We start from the raw sequence: 22,124 nt of genomic DNA on the forward strand, positions 1-22,124 counted from the left end.
AGGGTATCCATGACCAGGGTTGGGAACCACAATGCCAGTGAAGAAATGTTAAGTGTAACGTATATGAGGAAATGTAAACCCCCTGAATTAGGCAACTGGTTATGAACGGCCTTCTAAATTGATCTCAGTTGCTAGATTAAGGTTAGGCACATTCGTTTATAATAGTCTGTTCCTTGGAAGATCAAGTTCAAACATATTGTCACATTTACTAATCTTATTATACTTAACGTGGAGTAGTCAATCATTTTTTTTTTTTTGGTAGTTTGCTTGCACTATTATTTTGAAGAAAGATATTTTCCAGTTGTGAATGTACTGAAATTAGTTATTGAAATTAGTCACAATCCTGAAACCTTTGCTGGGTAAACTTTTGCTTGAACCTCATCCTTTTGTGTGCCTCATTTTGCGCACTTGAATCTAGTTCTGTGTCACCTGCTCAACTTCCAATGCACAAATCTTGCTCTTTGTCTCCTGTCTATGTGGGTTCCCCTCCTAGCAAGCAGTCTTCCTTGAATGCTGTTGTTCTTGGGAGTAAAAGGCTTCCTGCCTGTCTCGCTTTGCCCCACTCTGGCCCTTCCCCCAGCCCAGCCAAGCCAGGGACCCTTGGAGTGAATGCCTCCATATTGTTGGTTTAGTCTATTGTGATGCTAATGGAGGCCGGAGACCCTCGAGTCATCTATCACGCGTGACAGGGAAGTAGGGGCATTGTGTCTTGTACTGCACACAGGAGAAGGGCTGCTGTCTCCACAGGTCTCACCGGGGGAATATCAAACCCAAAAGAATCTATGCTTTTGTGGTATATTGTCCATCCATAGTGACAGAAGTACTACTCAATAACTACACTACCCCAAATTACTAGCTACCAAGCATGTATATCTTTCTTTCTTCAAATGTACTCCCCCAAAAATATACAAAATTGACTAACTTGCAATAGATTTGATAATGATTAAAATCCACTTGGTGTATTTTGAGTGAAAGTGTAAATGTTCAAATCAAATATATTGCTATGAAATATAGTAATGGACAATACTCATTGACTAGCAGATTGATTCAAAGGAATCATTTATTTATTTTGCTAATTGATTTCCAAGTGGCTCATAAAAGTCATTGCAATGCTTTATTGCACATGTTTGAAATCTCACAGGAAAGAATGTTAGGAACAATCAAAACTTGTGGCCTATTAAGGATTAATGCTAGATTTGGATGGGGCGAAGCCATTGAAGTGGGCTTTTATGTGAGAAATCTCTGACTGTATGGCCACGGTCCAGCATCCACTGATTTCATCGTCGTCCAACTGGCCAGATGTGAGTGCGGTCAGGCCTTGCGTTAAACAAATGTGGTACAACAGGAAATGAGTGCTTTAAAATGCTCTGAGGAAAAAAAAATGTGATGTGTTTTTAGCAATCAAAGAACATAACCAAAGCCATTAAAAGGCTTTAATATGCTATAACTATAAATGAGGACAATGTTTATGGCATGGGGTCTGAGCCGAGCTGCAGGATTTTTCTTTGATTAAATCATCTTTGCTATGACATGCTGGCAGGAAGGATGATGGGGCTTTATTTGCTTCACCCCCTCGGTGTGGAATCAATGGCAATTTTATGCTGTCTTTTTAAATGATATAACACACTCCTGCTGCAGAGGCTCTTTGGCTCCTGTGGAGTGCTATCTGTGAGGGGCTGAGAGGATGCTAATGGAAGGGCTGGTGTTGATGGTTTCATCCCAGTTAGACCTTTAAGGAAGAGGACACTGCCACGTGTTGCTTGAAAAAAAAAAGAACAGCTCACACCGGCTTAAGGCGTTCAAACTCATTTTTGGGACTGCTGTTCCAAGGTGGTCTACCATCTCTAACCAGCTTGATTAAGATGGTCTACTAGCAAGTCCACCAAATGATAGCCCAGTTTGTTAATCAATCATCTTGACCAGATTGAACTTGCTCCAGGGCTGAGGGAATGCTAATGTAAGGGCTGGTGATGGTTTTATCCCAGTTAGACCTTTAAGGAGGAGCACACTGCCAGGTGTTGCTAGAAAGAAGAACAGCTCATACCGGCTTAAGGTGTTCAAATTCATTTTTGGGATGGCTGTTTTTTTTACCATCTCTAACCAGCTTGATTAAGATTGTCTACTAGATCAATAGCAAGTCCACCAAATGATAGCCCAGGTTGATAATCAATCATTTTGACCCGATTGAACTTGCTCCAGGCCTGAGAGAATGCCAATGTAAGGGCTGGTGATGGTTTTATCCTAGTTAGACATGTAAGACTGCTCACACCAACTAAAGGTGGTCACGCTTATTTCTGGGACATGGAAACTGATTTGTTGCTGTTCCAACTAAGGTGGTCTACCAGCTTTAACCAGCTTGATTAATTTGATCTACCAGGACAATACTAGTTCCAACAGTTAATCAATCATAGACACGCTTGAAACTTCCGCAGAGTGCTTTGAAGGGTAGAGGGGATGCCAATGTAAGGGCTGGTGATGGTTTTACCCCATTTAAACTGTGAGGAGGTTTGACCAAATATTTCTGACTTTTTTTTTTTTTTTTCAAAACTAAGTTTTTTTTTCTGAGGTATTAACTGGTGTTCAAAGCATTTTCTACTGGTTGAGAGAGGAATTGCTGCAATAAATTGACTTAGGATGGTCTATTTTATTGTCATTAGTTAAAATTGTAGAATAGAATAGCGCCCAGTGTAACCTAAAATTGTTATTTCTTAACATTCTAATAACATTCTTAAAACCAAGCAAGAAAGTTAATACAACGTCTAAAAAACTGGACGTTTTGAATGTTCCTAGAACATTCAGAAATATAGTTTTTATAACTTAATTGGAAAGTTATAAAACCTAAAATTGTTAGCTGGGGAAGAGGAGAGATTCGCGATTGGCCCAGAGAAAATAGACCTATTCCTGAGCCCGTCTAACGGAGAGCCTTGGCACTTCCTATTAGCCCTATTGTGTATCATCCTGGTTGCAGTTCCATTAGAATTCCACTGGAGGTGATCACGGGCGAGAGCAGAATGAATGGGAGTCTATGGGGCTAAACGGCTAAATGTGTCTCTTTCTCCTGCTTGTCGATGAATCAACATAGATTTTATAGTTGATTATGCAAGTTCAATATAGATTATAGGCCAAAAGTCGAATGAACAAGTACTTATGTCCTTTCAATGTCTTACAGGTTAGGCCGTTGTTGGCCGGAACACGCTAGCATTCTGCTATTGTGTGACATCATCACATTTTTGAACGGATATTTAGAACAGATAAGTGAACTTAAAAATGCAATGTGTATTACCTTAGCCCTCCCTTTTGAATGCAACTTTCAAATTACTTGACAAAAAAATGACATCCTGAGAAAAGTGGATTTCTGGGGGTGAAACCCCATAGACTCCCATTCATTCTGCACTCGACCGCGAGCGCCCCCGCATGGACAGCAGCCAGTCCAGAAACCGGAAGTAACCAGCCAGTGCCAATTCTCTTCAATTAGACATTCTCTGCCTATTCTTACAAGAGCAGCGTGTATCTGAGAGCAGAGCATTATATTAATTTACTTTTGCTCTACAATAGTGCGCTCTCGACATTTGACAGGATAATAACGCCATAGCATCCACCTTCCCAGTAACGTAACACTAGAGCACTGCTGTTTGATTTACCCTCGCCTCACCGTCACTGCTTACGAGTGCAACATTGTAAAGGGTCCGTCTGAAACGGTGTCGGCGGCGCAGCGTAACGGTCGTTCCGAACATTGTGTAATTAAATCATAACAAAAATATACACCGTTTTTTGGGATGGACCGGTATATCGTCCAGCACTAACAGAGTTTACACGTGTTGCTTCGTCAGTTTAAGACAGTAAAGCTGATTTTTGGAGCATAGCAGCTGGTCCAATTTGGTGTACAAGCTCTCTTGAAGCTCTTGACCAAGATGGTCTAGCAGTTGGCCCAGTTGATCAACTAGCTAACGAGCTCCTGTGTCGGACTTGTCGTTAACTGCCTAAGGTGCTCAATGGGAAATTGTTGGACGTTACTGAATTTTGCAGTTTTGAATGAATGTGGCCCTAGCCAGCTGGATCAGCTCAAACCAACTGTTTCTTTCAGCAGTGTTTTATGGCCCACTGATCTTTTCTTGCAGTAGAGAGGTAATTACGCAAAGTAGACAATGTACAAGGCACATTTGATATACATTTTTAAGATGAGGGATGCCGTGTTGGGCTGAGATACGGTATTGAGTCTTGACACATTAATGGTGATTAGTAATTTGAAAGTTGAGTCCTGCTAGGGTGTTTTGGCAATACTGAGAAACAGCCATAAAACACTGAGGAAATGTACCTAGTTGTTTGAAAGAAGCCTAGTTGAGGTAATTAAAAAAAGTGTGATGCAGCATTGTAAGGTGAGAGTGAATGTGTGGTAAAGTGGGGAGTGGCGGGCAAAGCGGCAGCTGTGTAAACCTCATCAGTTTAAAAAGGGGATGCAGGAACCAAGGGATCGATGAATGTATTGAGAGGGTGAACTCTTGTACCAAGACTGTTAATTGTCCTCTAACTTAGCTACGTCCAGCTACAGTCACACCTCGGCTCCAGACTGTGCAGCTATCAAAGACACACCCTATTCAGAGAAAGCCTTCAATGGCGGGAGTCTGTCGGTGCATATCTGAGGAGTCTGAGCAGGGGAGGATGAGTTAGTGTCTAAATTGTGGTGGGAGTGCTGACAGCTCTCAGTAGGGAGCGGGGAGGGTGTCCGCTCCTCTTTCCTCTGAGGGAATTGGCGCAAAGGGCGGAGATGCATTCCTAATTGAATGAAGAGTCAACTGGGGGACAATCCTAGAAAGAGGGTACCATTGATATGGACTCTACTGCGTTTGAATTTAAGGGACGGCTTTTCTTTGAGAGGACAGATTTCTTCTTGCTCTGTGCACTGCTTTTTAGTCAGACCATAAATACCTAATCCTTTCCCTACTGTTTTGACTGACATTTGGAGAACTCTTTCAAGAGTTCACATCCTCCCTGTTCCCACCCCCTGCCCTGCCGCCCTCCTCGTGTACACCGCACTGCTGAATGAATATATTCCCCATAAATATATCCACCATGGACAAGACTTTAAATCGAATTGGTACATCCAAATGGACATGTTCACACAAAATAAAGTGATTTAACACTTTTATTAATAGAGGTTTGATGCATTTCAGCATTTTTGTAGAAAGTCCATTTAAAAAAAAAACTTTTGTTAACCCTCTGGGGTTGTTCGTTTCAGAGTCACACTCGGGGTGTTCGGGTCCAAATGGACCCAAAGGGCGGGATTTATATAATCATGATATTTTTTTTTTACTTGTTTTTTATAATATTTTTTCTTTTCTTTTTTGGTGTTTTGAGAAAATTTCAAAAATGAAACAAATTATAATTAGTATTAATGCAATAATTATGACACAATTTCCCCCCAATGAACATAATAGAAAAATAATAAAAAAAAAATATATATATATATATATATATATATATATTTTTTTTTTAAAGCTGTATTTCACTTTAGAGTCAAGCCTAGGCCTCACAAAAGCAATTTTTGAAATGAGATGGATGCTATCTGGTGGACAAACTGAGCATTTTAAAAATGCAAAACACATGAATAATCTGAATTTTTTGGTGTGATTGTGTATAAAAGTGTGTTTGTGTGTGTCTGTTTTGCACTCTTAATGTTTTATAGATTCACCCCTTCACTGTTGTGTGCTTTTTTTCAAGACCGTGGCTGATTTGTAGATTGTACGCACAAAAAAAACTCACTATTTTCACTTTTTTGCCAATTTCCCATTCATTTTCCATGCGGGTCCATTTGGACCCGAACACCCCAAGTGTGACTATTTTTTTTACAACCACTTAGACTATTCACATCCTGTCCCCAATTTTTTTGGGTGTTCAAATACCAAATACCAACAAAGTCACCAATTTTCGGACCATTCAGAGGAAGCTGTGATTTAAAAAAAAAATATTAACATTTTTCGGGTCCATTTGTGCCGAACAACCCCAGAGGGTTAACTGAACTAATTTAAACAGCCCAAAGCTGTTGATTTAACCCAACTTTGGGTCAAATTTGGACAAACCCAACCATTGGGTTACTTTTTTAATACATTTTTAACCCAATGGTTGGGTTAAAACAACCCAGCATTTTTAGAGTGTATCATTCATAGACATGCTCATTGTCAAATGTGTGCAGTCCTAATGTGTATGATTTTCAGCAACCACAATTAATAATAACTCATTTTAAAGTTCTGCATTTAAATTTTTGTGCATTTTGTGCAGAATTTGTTGTTTCACAGTCCAATCACATGCTAGGGCACACTCTTGTAGAATAAAACACATATTACTGTAAAAATGCAATGTGTTTTATTTTTTCTTATTAAGGTCATGGGGGGCAGCTGGTCTCCTGGGGTTTCAGGACCTCCAGTGTGTCCTTACCCTCTTTTTTTGACTCAGTTTCTTTCTGCCAACGTTGTTTTGCACGGCAAACACAGGAAAGAAAGCTTGCTGCCCAAGTCCCGCTGAGCAGGGTTTTTTTCAAGGCGGTGAAAAGAATGAATTATTCAGCAGTAAGCATGCTTACAGCTGGCCGTTTGTGAGCTTTGATCTAGGAATCAGGCGTCTGCATGAATGCCCTTATTGTCACGTTATGTGTACACAGTGTGTGAATTATTGAAAGTGGCGAGGCCCTGGCTTCATCTGGGAGAGATTACAGTGTTGGCATGCTGAGGAGGTGGGCTAGAACTGAAAATCCCCAGATGCTATTTATTTGTCCTGGAGGTCACATGATCTCCTGCCGTTGTTATAGCCTTAAGAGAATGGCCTACGTGAAGAAAGAGAGCTGTCCATCCATTCATCAAGCACGCATGTTGGAATCGCACACTCATGGCTTCAGGCAGTGTTGGGGAGCGCTACACACCTGTTAGGACGAGGCCTTTTCAGAGGGAGATTTTATTTTTTATCATGTAGACATCTCACATATTGCTGTTAGCAACACATGCACATGGTTTGTGGGTAATTCCAGAGTTTGGTCTTTAAAAATCGGTGCCTGATTGGGGCTTTTCAGATCTATTTTGACATTGATGATAAATGAATAGTTCTAGTTGGCATGAAATTAAAATTCTGGTAACATTATGTGCATAAGACTGACATGACACCTTCATAATCATGATGTTATGAATATGAAGGAAGTTTTATGCATGTTTGTGACAACTGTCATTGAGAGTCATTCGCTCAGTTATGACATTTTTAATGCAAATATGACATTGTTTGAGATGTCTTTGTTATGAAAACTTGACATAAACCAATACATCATAACCTGTCAGTGTCTTTGTCAAATTTTGAATCAAAATTTGATAACTGGATCTTCCGGCGAGAATGTGAGACTTCTCTCTTGTGACAAACGCAGGACTTCTCCAATCATTTAATCCACTTAAACCCAGCTCCATACAAGCTCAGGTTCATCCGCCTCCACTTTTGAGTGCAACGCCCACATCTCAAAAGTCAACAAGCCGCCTCCCTTCATTTCTCCCCCCAATAATCCATTACCCTCGGATGTACAGTACGTCACAATGCGACTTTATGCAAAATAGGGCAAATTTATAAACCGGTTTTATGTGCTGTTATTCAAGACTAAAAACCTTCTTATACACTAATCAACTGCAGTCCAGTTTTCCCCAATGTATGAGTATTCAAATGAAGTCACGGTCATCTTTTTCAGCAAATTAGGCTTGTTATAATTAGTATTATTTTAAATTGCACCTTGTTCACATCTCTAGCTTATTTTTCTTCATGCTTTAAGAGACATTTATGTAAAAAAAATATTGATCAAAGAAGCAGAATTTTTGAATAAGTAATTATCATGGATCTTATCCAGCATTTTTTATTTATGTATTTAAAATAGACTATTCAGGTATGGTGATGCAGCACAGTCCCAGTGAAGTATAACAGATTGTGTTAGTCATCAGCACCTTTTTATAACGGCATAGCGGCATACAAATGATGGTCAGCACAGATTTTGTTGGCATGTTTGTGTCATTACCTCATTTGCATAATTCACTTAGTCAGTATAGTAATAAAACATATGGAGCCCTGCACATGACATGCAGACATATAGCCAATAATTATGAATACGTTCTCTCGTTTTAGTTCTCTCGTTTTAGTATTAGTGAATTAGGCTTGCCGCGATAGACGGTGTTGACGGTGTTACCGGTTTTAAGCCCCATCACCGGTGACATCACTTTCCCACCGTGACACCGCGATGTCTTGACTTTTTTTTTTTAAAGTATTCGTTTTTGCTAAAATATTTATTTGAATTAATTAAAAATTATAATTTTCAATAATTTAGTTCTGAAGAGAGCATTATAATTAAAAATGAACTGCGCAACGCGTGCCGTCACGTCACAGATCAGCAAGCATCAGGATTCCATTTAGCACGTGTGGAGACGAGAACGAGTCAAATTACAGAAAAGCAAGATAATGGCGGAAGATTTGGTGTCAAAACGCAATGCAAAAGCGCCTGTTTGGCAATATTTTGGCCAATATATATATTAATGTTAATAAATGCCAATTTATAGTGTTTTACTTTTTTTTAGAGTGCATTTATGTAGGCTAAGGTCCTTTTTAAAGTTTTTATTTTATATTCGTCTCTTTTTATTTGGTTTTATCTTATTTAAACTTTGTTTAATTTATTTAGGCCTATTTTGTTTTCTTATTCGTTAATAAACGTTTTATTTTTTTTGGGCCCACAGTTTGCCGATTTTCACTTTTTTCAGCCTATGCATGGGGTTATTTTTATTCGTTCGTTATGCTAATAAAAGTTCTGTCTATATTTTATTCGTTTATTATTCTAATAAAAGTGCTGTCTAAATAAAAGTTTATTGTCAGCGAGTTTTTTTTTTTATTTTTTTTTTTTGTCCATTCCAGCAATTGACGCTGAATTGCAATTGACGCTTATTTCGAAAGTGAAAGTATGTCATTTATGTAGGCTAAGGTCCGTTTTGAAGTTTTTATTTTATATTCGTCTCTTTTTAATTGGTTTTATCTCATTTAAACTTTGTGTAATTTATTTAGGCCTATTTTATTTTCTTATTCGTTAATAAACGTTTTATGGTTCTTATTTGTTTGGGCCCACATTTTGCCGATTTTCACTTTTTTCAGCCTATGCATGGGGTTATTTTTATTCGTTCGTTATGCTAATAAAAGTCTATAAATAAAAGTTTTATTATCAGCGAGTTGTTTTTTTTGTCCATTCAAGCAATTGACGCTTATTTCGAAAGTGAAAGTATAACGCGCACGCATTTAAAAGCTATTTAACCCCCCCGCCCTGCCCTCCACGGTGACACCGGGATTACCGGTGTTGTCACACGTCGATTAACCGGTGGGAAATTTTCCTCACCGCGGCAACCCTATAGTGAATCACGTGCCCGTGATTCACTAATTTGTTCCCTTGTTTTACTAAATTGTGTGCACATTATAATAATTTGTTCCTGAAGTTTTGTAAATAAATAAAAGTAAAGATTTAGTCAAACATGCTGATGTATTAGTAAGTCGTGTGAACGCACTGTTAATTTGTGGCCATGATATACATATTGTTTCCTGCATTTCATGTGCAGGGCTCTATGGAAGCTTGTTTCTGCCACAGAATGAAAAATAAAAAAGGTAATTGTGACTTTTTATCTCACAATTCTGACTTTATTTCTCAGAATTGCGAGATATTACGTCAGAATTGAGAGATATAAAGTCGCAATTGCGTGACAAAGTCAGAATTGCGAGATATTACGTCAGAATTGTGAGATATAAAGTCGCAATTGTGTGACAGTCAGAATTGCAAGATATAAAGTCAGAATTGTGTGTTATTAAGTCAGAATTGTGAGATATAAAGTCAGAATTGTGTGTTATATAGTCAGAATTGTGAGCTATAAAGTCAGAATTGTGTGTTATAAAGTCAGAATTGCAAGATATAAAGACAGAATTGTGTGATATAAAGTCAGAATTGTGAGATATAAAGTCAGAATTGCAAAATATAGTCGCAATTGCATGTTATAAAGTCAAAATTGCGAGATATAAAGTCAGAATTGCGAAATATAGTCAAAATTGCGTGTTATAAAGTCAGAATTGCAAGATATAAAGTCAGAATTGTGTGTTACAAAGTCAGAATTGCGAAATATAGTCAAAATTGCGTGTTATAAACTATTATGAGGGGGAAAAAGTCTTTTTCTATATCTCAAATTTCTGAGAAAAGATGTCCGAATTTCGAGATATAAACTCACAATTATGTGTTATAAAGTCAGAATTGCGAGATGTAAACTCGCAATTGTGAGAAATCGTGAGATAAAGTCTCAATACTTTTTTTCTCACAATTGCGACTTTATTTCTCACAATTCTGACTTCATATCTCTCAATTGTGAGATGAAAAGTTGGAATAAAAAAAAAATGGATTCAGTGGCGGAAACAAGCAAAAAAAACATGATATCAGCAGGTCCAATCAATTCTTTATGGTTCCCATTGGTTTTAAAACTCGTGAGGATTTTACTGAGAGAAAAGCAAATTACTGGTACGTCAGAGACAGAGGAGGTGAGTGAGAAAGAGATTCCCTTTCACACGACAGGTGTGCCTAATAGCAGAAGCTCAGGAGATTACCCAGCCCACCTGAACACCGCGAGCCCAGCGCACAGCAGGTGGATGATGCGGCTTTGCCATCTCAGTGTGTGCCCATTTCACAAACAACAGACCTCAGCCCAGCCTCCGTCATGGCCAGTCACCCCACTCCACACCCAGAACACGTCTGCTCACCTCACCTCACCTCCTCAACTCAACTTTTTTTTTTTTCCCTTTAATTTTAACATGTGCTTTGATGGAGATATGGCCTGGTTGTTAGGTACATGTTGAGCAGTGGTGATCATATGGCTTTTTTTGAGTTCAAGTCTCGCTGTGTTCGGGTCATTCCCATTCCCTCTAATCATAGGCCAGGAAAATGAATGAAATTCAATACATATCACAATGTAAGGTTTACAAAGAAAGTACTAATGATTAAAATGCTAACTTTTATATTATATTGTGGGTTTAAATAGGCTGTGGTGACACCAGAATAAAAATATTCATGATTCTGAAGCTGAATATACAGAATTATTTTAAACGAATATGCTTGCACTCTGTCACTGAAATATATTTCAAATAAATGTAGCCCACTTTTTACTGGTAACATAGGAAATTTGTCATTATCAGGACCCACAAATATTCCCCCATTGCATTATTATACATTATAATCAACATTCAATATAGTAGTTTAATGTAGTATACTGTAAAAAAAATATTTTCATGATTTGTTATCACAACATTTTTTCTTTTGTCAAATCAACTTAAATAATTTATTTAGATAATTAATAATTTATAAGTTATTTGAGAACTTATTATTTTGAGTTTCTGATGATTAAATGAATCTCCTTCATTGTATTAACTCACTTTTTCCAGTTCAATCAACTTAAAATTTTAAGGCAACCAAGTTACTTACTTTAAGTTAAAACAACAATATTTTTTTACAGTGTACTGACACTAAAACTCTGAAAACTTGAATTTTTTTCTCACACAGTAATTTTGATTTTGGGGGGAACTATCCACGATACATTGTCACTATCCACGATATGTATTGTTGCATTTTTGTATTGCGATATATTGTGGCACGATATATTGTTACACCCCTATTTCCATCTTTTATCCACAAAATAAATTACATACATAAAGTGGGATTTTCTGTATCTATGGTTTTAAAACACACACACACACACACACACACATATATATATATATATATGTACGCTTTAAAAATGAATATGCTTTATCTAATCAATAGAATTGTGGCAACAGATTACAAGCAATATTATTAATTAAATTTAACAAATTAGAATTGAGTAATAATTAATCAAATTATTCCTTAAAAGTTAACCATTAACCACACTGTAATGGATTTTTGTAATTTGAACAGTATTTTACTGTAATATGTACAGTATAATACTGTTAAATGTGTCAACAGTATAATACTGTAAATAGCCAAGGATTATGGGAAAATATGTGTTTACTACTGTAATTATTTTCTACTGTAAATTGTAAAAAAAATCTAATTATGTAATAGGAAAGCAATTCTAATACTGTTAATAAAAATACGGTAGTTGCACTCATGAATACAATATACTGAATTATTCCTGTAAATTAAAATATGGTATTTGTACTGTAAATGAAAAATATAGAACTCATTCTGTAAATATTAATACAGTATACGATTGTCGTACTGTAAATTAAATTACAGTACTGATACTGTAAACACTTTTACATTAACTTATTGACATCCAGCTGCCAGTAAGTTACTGTAAAATCTACAACAACCTTTTTACAGTGCATTTAAAATGAGTAAAGTTTACACCAAAGAATTTAACAAAAATATCTCACTAACAGACAGATGTCAAAGATAATTAATAACTATTTATTTTATATTGCCAACATTGAAGACACCTGACGTTAACAAGCAGAATCACGGAAGGAGAAAACCGTCATTTTAAAACAAACACTGATCACCATAATGGTGACTTCAATTTTTGATTTTTTTAGTTGTTGTTGTTGTAAGTTTTACTCATTTTAAATGGTTAACTTTAAAGGAATTGATTTGATTAATTATTACTTAATTCTAATTTGTTAGATTTAATTAATAATATTGCTTGTAATCTGTTGCCACAGTTCTATTGATTAAATAAAGCATATGTGTGTGTGTGTTCACATACATGTGTTACATTTTTTTTTTACTTTATGCTAATTATATTTTGTGGAAAATACAATTTATTGTTGTTCCAACGTAAATAGTGTGGACACGTGGTAAATTGTAGCTACATCAATTTTGCGGTTGCCTGTTTAAAAAGCTCGTTTTATTACATGGTCCTGAATTTAAAAAAAGGGGTGGGGGGGGGGGGGGGCTCTATGGCAACCGTTGGCTACAGCTGGACACATAATTAGAGCGGCTCCTACCTATAATTTGCGTAATAGTTTTGGGGTGGCGGTATGTTATTAACATATGAAAAGGCTAAGCAGGGGTCATTGTGCCTTGCATCAGTAATTAGAGCAGTGCCGAGGGCGCAAGAATGTGTAGAGCTGCCATTAATTGGAGATCACTACAAAACCATGCTTTAATTATTATTTAGTGAGAACAGTAGTGTGTTAAATGAATATGTTCTCTGTCATTACGTGCTGTAACCATATGAATGTCTGGATCGGTTTCTTTTCATAGCATGGGGCTTTGAAGAAATTGGGATTAAATTAGATTAAATTGAAAAGCTGTAGATTTGTTGGGCTATTTTCATGGTAATGGCACTCACAGCCAAGGTTTCATTTAAATTAGGCGTGTTTGTTTATTCACTGGGGTAAAGAATGCTACATGTTGCTGATATAGTGGGAACAATTGAGATTTTGGCTCATTGGCTCGCATTTCTGCTTTGATTTGGGGTAATTGAATTTACAGCATTACATCTCCACACATTTGACATTAACACATCTCATCTTTTGTCTTTCCATAGGTCGGAATGAGTTGATTGCCAGATACATTAAACTCAGAACTGGGAAGACAAGGACACGGAAACAGGTAAGAGAATCCGTGGTCTTGCATGCATGCCACTAAATGGGGGAAGGCCAGTCCTGTTGATTGAGCTTCTGCAGAGAGAGAGCTTACAGCTCACACAATAAAGACATCCACTTAGGGGTGGGCGATATAAGGAAATCATATTATTAGAATATGTATAATATTTACTGCTGTCAAAATTAACACATGCACTACATTTTTTTTTAGTTTAACGTGTTAAAAAGATTTACCACAACATTATTCCTGTAATATTTTGGCAGCGTTACATTAGATCACGCTCTTATTCATGCAGATGCTTTTAAACCATTCAAGCTCGATAAAACACAAAAGAGAGTATCCTCGCAAGCACAGTCTTAAATGAAATGTTAAATTAACATAGAGTTGTGAGAAAATGGGACGCGTGTCAGATCCGTGTCATGTCTTAAAGTGACAGCAGCCTAATAAACCTGCTGCTGTCTGTCATTAATGATAATCAAAGAAAAACACTCACTGCTCTTCAGTGATCACTTTGGTTGCTTTAATAAGAATTAATAATTTTGATAACTTTCTGTAGGCTAAACATCCTACCTGTTATACCTAAAAATCTTAAAGCACTGTTTGCAAAGTTACATGGGTCAAAAAGCAGGACAATAATAACTTTTGCTCTGACTAATAGAAAAATAGAAATAGTCCTGATATATTGAAGGGCACAGGTAAATGTGACATGTATTATTATAATAGGTTTATGTGAAGATTGTTTTAAGTCCACATAAATGAAAAGTTGTACAAACCCTAATTATACTGTAATGCTATATAATCAATAGCTAAAATTGAAAAAAAGACATTGGTATCAGTTATGCCTTAATTCATGAAAAGATGCCATTAAACAAATATTTAAAATATAGGCTACTCTCCTTATGTTGTTTCTGCATTAATTTGGAGTGTGAAATGTGAAATTATTACAATATAAAAATATATTAAAAACTTTAAAGCTAGGTGCGATTAATTACTTTTTTATATATAAATATATCGACAGCACTAAAATAAATATATTACTGTTAATTCATATATAAAAGCATATTAGAATATTATAAAATTGACAACTTGAACTAAAATGCCTAATATATTGAAGGGCACAGGTAAATGTGACATGTATTATTATAATAGGTTTATGTGAAGATTGTTTAAAGTCCACATAAATGAAAAGTTGTACAAACCCTAATTATACTGTAATACTAAATGGCTTTAATCAATAGCTAAAATTGAAAAAAATAAATAATTCTTAGAGACATTGGTATCATTATGCCTTAATTCATAAAAAGATGCCATTAAACAAATATTTAAAATATAGGCTACTCTCTTTATGTTGTTTCTGCATTAATTTGGAGTGTGAAATTATTACAATATAAAAATATATTAAAAACTTTAAAGCTAGGTGCGATTAATTACAGAAAAATGTGCGATTAATTACTTTTTTAGATATAAATATATCGACAGCACTAAAATAAATATATTTCTATGTTAATTCATATATGAAAGCATATTAAAATATTATAAAATTGACAACTTGAACTAAAATGCCAAACTGTAGCTGTGAACTATTGAAAGATTTCAGGATAGAAATCATGTGTGCCTTGTAAAGCCAAGATGTGCTTTTCAAACAATGAATGAATAGTTTGCACAAGTATTTCATGTGATCACATCTTGTGTTATAAATATATGAAAAACACTTTTCAGAACACTAAAAATATGTCCTGCTTTGGCTTGTGGAGTGAAACAGGCATTTAAGGGACACCTAGCATCTAGGTTGAAGTGTTTCTTTATTGCCCACCCCTACTTTAACTTACATATACATAAGGTTGTACCCCCATGCACACACACATAGCCACTCATGAAGAAGCATGGAGCTCAGGCTGGGCGCAAGAACGCTAATGCGATTGTAAAAGAGACGGACCCTGAACGCTGGGCTCAGCCGGTAGATGTTTCATTCAGAACACGCCACAGAACTACAGACACATTCACTCACACATTAGCTAACACAATTTTAATGATGACCTGTTCAGAAGTGAAATGTCTGTTTAAATCCATGAATCTGTTTCTCTATTTGATTATAATGTAACTTGTCATGGTGATCTGTATGTGTACACTTCAGTGGGCCATGTCTCAAAGCTCTTATCAGATACAGCAGACAGGGAACATGATTCATGACATCCTCTTGTTTTAAATGAGATATGTCAATATTCCAGGTTATATAGTGTCTAGGCCGCTCTCTGATCCATCATTTGGTTAAAACAAACAAGCAAAGACTTTACAGTAAACCACCACAGCAGTAGAAGATCTCTTACAATTATCACACTGTTTTAAGTGTTAAATAATTTAATTAAACAGTTGCCTAGTTCCCTATCCACCCAAACCCTTAAAGGGTTAGTTCACCCAAAAATGAAAATTAAGTCATTAATTACTCACCCCCATGCTGTACCAACCCCGTAAGACCTTCGTTCATCTTCGGAACACAAATAAAGATATTTTTGATTGAATCTGAGGGCTGGATCACTCTTCCATAGACAGCCTGAGGGACTGCCTCTTGACGGCCCAGAAAGTCATTAAAAGAAAAGGTTTAAATATTCCATGTGCCTACAGTGGCTCAACTATAACTTTATCAAGCGACGAGACTACTTTTTGTGCGAAAAAAAACGTAAATAACGACTTTATTCGACTTTCCATTACTTCCTTATGGGCGCATGCGCGAGAACTGAGACGAGACCGTTCTTCTTCGACTACTTTTTGTTACCGGCTGCTCACCGCTTAGGAGTTTTACCGCCCCCTACCGTATGAGATGACGTACTGATATAGCCGGAGGCGCAAAACGTTCTGTTTACAAGCAGTACGTCATCTTATACGGTAGGGGGCGGTAAAACTCCTAAGCGGTGAGCAGCCGGTAACAAAAAGTAGTCGAAGAAGAACGGTCTCGTCTCAGTTCTCGCGCATGCGCCCATAAGGAAGTCATTTAACTGACGATTAAGGGTACCCTAAAAATGCGGATGTTGACGTATGGTCAAAAGACGTCCCAATTACTGCATTCAGCAATCAAATATTGGTAATAATTTACAATTATGTTTAACTACAACATGAACTAACACTGAAAATACATTTCATTTCATCAATAAGTTTAACGCGAACTAGCAATGAACGGTTGTATTTTTTAAAATAATGTAACAAATGTATAGCGCATTGTTAGTTAAAGTTAACGTTAACTAACCTTATTGTTATGCGGCAAGGCCTCAATATACTCACGGTGAAGTTCTTTCTCGACGTTTGTTTAGGGGTGAAACGAAGTTTGAAATACATGAAACATCCGAAGCCGCCCGCCTGTTTGATGAATATGTAAATAGGCAATGTGATGCTCACTAAATAATCACATAACAAAATTGAGAAAATAGCAAGCATTCAAACGTTCAGGCATTTTTAAATAAAGCATAGGAAAAGCATCTGATTATCCAGCCTGGTCTCATCCATATACTGACGCTTTTGACCAACGCACGTGGCATCCTTTAGCGTCAATATGAGACGCAGATATATTTGGGCAATAAGGCGCCTCCTAGTGGTCTAACCCTAACACTACCCCAGACCTAAACCTACCCATAACTAAGCAAAGCTCTGTGTGTGTTATATTGACGCTAAAGGGTGCCATGTGCGTTGGATTTCGACGAAATTTCAAAAGCGTCAGTATATAACGCCCTAGGATGAGAATGCATTGGATCATCATCAAAGTGGATCTGTTTGTTTGCAGGAGCTCTGCAATTCGGCACTCTAGTAAATTCATGTTACGTTTATTTATACATCACTTCATACAAGATTGCTTAAAAGCATGCCGCTTTATCGTATTAAAAAACAAACAAAAACAGTGTCAGTGTCTCGTTTCATTAGAAATACAACACCATTTTCTACTGTAAATCAGCTGTGTTCATGTTTTCACTCCCGGACGACTGACCTCGACCGAGCGTTTAAAAATCAAGCATTTCATGATGCGAAAGAAGGCAAAGTCTCCGTATACACCTACCCAGTGGTGTAGTCTACGTGATACGCAGGTATACGCCGTATACCCACTAGAAAATGTCAAGGATTTCCATATACCCACTTTAAAAAGCGTAAGGATTCGTAACAACATCGTTTTGTGAGAGAACTTTCATTCACAAATTCACCCGTTCGCTGTTTGCGCAACGGCACGGATTGAATCGTAGAATCCAGCAACAAATATAAAGCGGAACGTCACACAATTTGGCCATTTTTGAATGAATAAATCAAAAGTAATGATACAATAAATCAAATCTCGATATGTAGCCTATGAAGTGTCTATGAATATTAAAGCTCAAAAAGACTGCTATTGAATGTTCTGGTTGTTTCTGTGAATGAGCGCTCAATGTACTAGTATATCACAGTTTACTCACTCCAAAAAACTAGACTACACCACTGCACATACCCATTACGTAATCGCCACGGACCAATGGTAGTTTACCTGCCATAGCAAACTTTTTCAGCTCATGCTGTTTAGTTAACTTCGGGCCGTCGAAATCACGTCACATCGGTTCGGTCTTCGATTTCGCTTGAAGTATGTCGGGGCCTTTAGCCTAATATATTCGAATAATGACCATTGTCTATAAGCGACCATCCTGTTCACCTAGTATAACGCATTTCAATTGTTTGAAAAGTGCAAAGTGCAGTGAACATTTTTCACATTTGGAGTTTTTTTACAAACTGAGGGCTGGATTGTAATAATTAGCTTTTTCAATCGGCTGCATGCCCCAAATTGTGTTGTTGACGGACCTAACATTGTGTTTAACCCACAACATGCATTTACATAAAGTGATTTCCTAGCGAGAAATGGGACAAACCTATGCGGACACTATTATTAAAAAAAAAATCTGGTTGACACTTTAAAAAATTCGCAAAGCCCAGAAATCGACCCGAACGTTGAAACATCACAACAATCCCATTGTAATTTCATTTGGCAAAGCCTGAACCATTGAAGTGATTGTTGTAATTAATTTGGAAAGGTCAAAGGAGCACTTGTGCTGCTGAGATATGTGTAAATGCGACTTTGCCGCGAGAGTTGAGAGCGGCGGGCCTCCGGAGACCGTCGACCTCATTAATACACGAGGCCCGCTCGAAAGCCACTTGTGCGTGATTGGCCTGATTAAGACGAGGAACGCTCTCCACGTAACCCCTCGGAGCAGAGCCTCATTACAACATCACACAACCTCACTATTAATACACCATTAGTCCATAATTCACAAACAGAACTCTGACTTGGTGCAATATGCAGAGCAAGGGCCCCGGGGCCCTCGCATTACCCTCCCCGAAGACCACTAGACGTGGCCATTCTCATTCTGCACACAGAAGATCACATCTGCTCTGTCTTAATGTGCTTAAGAAGCCTGCATACTCCTTAATCAGCTCACTTAAACGAGGAGGTGAGCGGGCCGGCGCGTTGAACTGCCGTCCGCCCTCAAATGTTTGACTTGTTCAAAATGTCTGTGATTCTTGATTGCTTTCTTTTCTTTTTTGCTTTTCTTGTTTTGTTTTGAAAAACGGAGGTGTCTAGTCACATACAGGTCTTAGCAAGAAAGAAAGTTCGAGAAATCCAAGCTGCCATCAAGGTACGTCTGGCTCTGCCCAGTTGCAGGGGGGCTTTTCATCGCCATGGTTACAGGCTGTTCCTTTGTTTTCCTCCCCTCCCCTACCCCGCAGGTGTCTAGTCACATTCAGGTTCTTGCCAGAAGGAAATCTCGTGAATTTCATTCCAAGCTAAAGGTATGCGCTTTTCTGCTTTTGGGCTTGTGGTTGCCATGCGTCTCACTTCCTGTTTCCTGTGAGTGCCTTGTTGCTCTAATTCCTGTAACCTAGATCCCTCGCATGTGACGGCCTGTTTAACATACATAATTCAACGCCTGTACTCCGTCCCCGATGTGCATTCCTCCTTTCGTGGGCGTCTTCTCCTCTGTGTTTCACTGACCACGAAGTGCGTGTGCTCTGAGTCTAACGCTACAGGTCCCACGCCGACTCCTGGTTAAATATAGCAGGGGTGCAGTAACGGTTGGCACATGCCGCGCTAACCTGAAAAGAGGCATATGCTTTGGAAATTAATATGGATGTGAAATTCAATAGCTCTGGAGAGAAGGTTGTTCCATAATGCAGCAAATTGGTTTTTCAATCCCTGTAATTTTGGGGACAGTATTTTTAGAAGTTCACAAACTAAATCTTTAGTGGTAAATATATTCAATTATAAATTAATTTATGGTAGGTATAAATATTTATAAATAAGCATTTATTACATTATAAGAGCTCCACATGCATTATGATAAACGCATAAAAACTTAACAGGGCGCCATTGCAAACTGAGTCACGTTAAAAAAAAATCAACCTCTCGTTTTGTCAATCACGCTTGCACACCGCCTCCGAAACTTTCGTTCGTCACAAAAAAAATCGGATCAAGTTCGATTTTCTGCGTTTTTCACATCCACAGCCAGCATTTTGAGAGGTTTTTTTGATAATTCAGGGCCGGGGGGAGCTCGTTCCGCACATGCACAGTCCTTTCAGTTTCGGTTTTCTATTCGATCAAGTGTTTGTGTTCTCTCGATCGGATTAGAAAAGGAATAAACCTCCGCTTTCAATCAAATCGAAATTTCGGATCGATTAAGGTGTGATTGAGCACCCGCAAAGGTTTAATAAATATGCATCGGACTCAGTGTGCAAGGTTTCTGTGCGTGACGAATTTTTTAAAAAACGCATACGAAAATTTCCGACTCAAGGCCATTGCACACCGAATTTTGAATTGTCAAAAAACCTCTCAAAATGCTGGCTGTGTATACGAAAAACACAGAAAATCGAACCCGATCTGATTAATTTTATGACGGACGAAAGTCTCGGAGGCGGTGTGCAAGCGTGATTGACATAACGTGAGGTCGAATTTTTTTTTTTTAACGTGCGAAAATTTCGGATGCGAATTTCGGACTCACTGCATTTTTAACATCTCTAATTTGTGTCCGACTACAAATAAAAGTTTAAAATGAAAGTGAAGTTTGTAATCTGTGCTGCTAGTGTCACAAACTCAAAGCGGAAAACTTTTTATGAATTTTTGGCCGTTCATTTACTCGACAACAGCGTTTTGGGTGCCTGAAAACGCAAAAACGCAAGATTTTGAAAACAATACCATTATCGCCTCCGTGTAAACTGCAAAAAAACTTGATTTTGTGAAAACGGTGACATCATGCGGCATGAGCATTAAGTGTTCAGTTTAAAGGCACGTAGTGTTTCTTTACTAAGTGACATCGCCACCTACTGGCCTGACAGCAGAACAAAGCGTTTTTAATAGTTTTCACAGATCTGTATGAATGGGGATCGTTTTGACGACGATGTCATCTGCATAAAACTGTAAAAAACCAAGTTTTTAGTTTTCAGTACATTGTTCTCGTGTAAACGTACCCTTATGTTCCTAAGATCTGATAAACAGACTTGCTGTCTGCCATTGGTCAGTCATAAATTTAGCCCTGCCTCCGAACTAACGCCATTGGTTGAGTCAGTGGCTGTCCGAAATCCCCCACTACTCACTATATAGTGGACTCTATAGTGAGCTCGCCATTTTGTGGTGCTGTCTGAATGTATCGTGATGATTATTATACCCTATATAGTCCACTCAAAGTAGTGTACAACCGATGGTCACTAACCCAAGCCCTACATACCATCATGCGTTGTGCTGATCGTAAAAATGGCGGACGGGCGACAGCAATGACGCATCCGAGTAGTGTCCGAAAGTGGGGTTTCTATTATGCTGGTAAGCTCACTATATAGTGCTCTATAGTGGTTTGAGTGGAGATTTCGGACACAGCCAGTGTTACTGTCAATGTGTCAGGATGTTTTGATAGTGACACAGTAAATGGACTGCATTTATATAGCGCGTTCACAAAATTCACCCATTCATACACTCATTCACACACCAACGGCGGTGTCAGCCATACAAGGCGCCATCCAGCCGGTAGCAGCAGGGGTTAGGTGTCTTGCTCACGGACACCTCGACACTTGGTCAGGTGGAACCGGGGACTGAACCAACCACCCTTTTGTAGACAACCCACATGATACACACTGAAGAACTGCTTTAAAGATGTACAAATCTGATAACCATTATATGACAAAACAAAGCCTCAAAAGCACAATGCACTTCGCTGGTCGCATGAATGCATTTCTCTGTGTTGTGTTTGCATGCGTGTGTGTGTGTGTGTGTGGAGTGTCTCATGCTGGCAGTTCGCTTCAGCTGGTGAGAGTGGCTGAGAGCTGGAGGTCAGAGTTCAGCTGGATTCTGGTCACTGCTTAAACAACACGAGCAGACACACGACTACAGGAAGAGCACAGTCTAGAGTAAAACCAGCGCTGCTTTTGCCTTTATCTCTTCTGAAGTTTAATGAGGTCATCTGTTCTTCCCAAACGCTCTGCACAAGAAGTCTGGCCCAAAGAGCCCCATTAGGGCCGTCGCTCG

General features: G+C 38.0%; 1 protein-coding gene across 7 annotated transcripts in view; it reads left to right on the forward strand.

Annotated features, from left to right (window-relative positions):
• tead1b (TEA domain family member 1b) overlaps nt 1-22,124 on the forward strand; it is a 98,701-nt gene that overhangs the window by 56,892 nt on the left and 19,685 nt on the right. For 4 of the 7 annotated variants that reach the window (XM_089118511.1, XM_039690865.2, XM_039690866.2 and 1 more), the window contains exons 4-6: nt 13,554-13,618; nt 19,189-19,251; nt 19,343-19,405. In XM_089118511.1, coding sequence (XP_088974637.1) covers nt 13,554-13,618; nt 19,189-19,251; nt 19,343-19,405 — 191 coding nt within the window. The remainder of the gene's footprint in view (nt 1-13,553; nt 13,619-19,188; nt 19,252-19,342; nt 19,406-22,124) is intronic. The other 3 variants (XM_039690867.2, XM_039690869.2, XM_039690868.2) reach the window with 2 other exon arrangements.

Source organism: Pimephales promelas, chromosome 1 (assembly GCF_988280905.1).
Source record: "Pimephales promelas chromosome 1, fPimPro1.hap1.1, whole genome shotgun sequence".
Taxonomy (NCBI): Eukaryota; Metazoa; Chordata; class Actinopteri; order Cypriniformes; family Leuciscidae; genus Pimephales; species Pimephales promelas.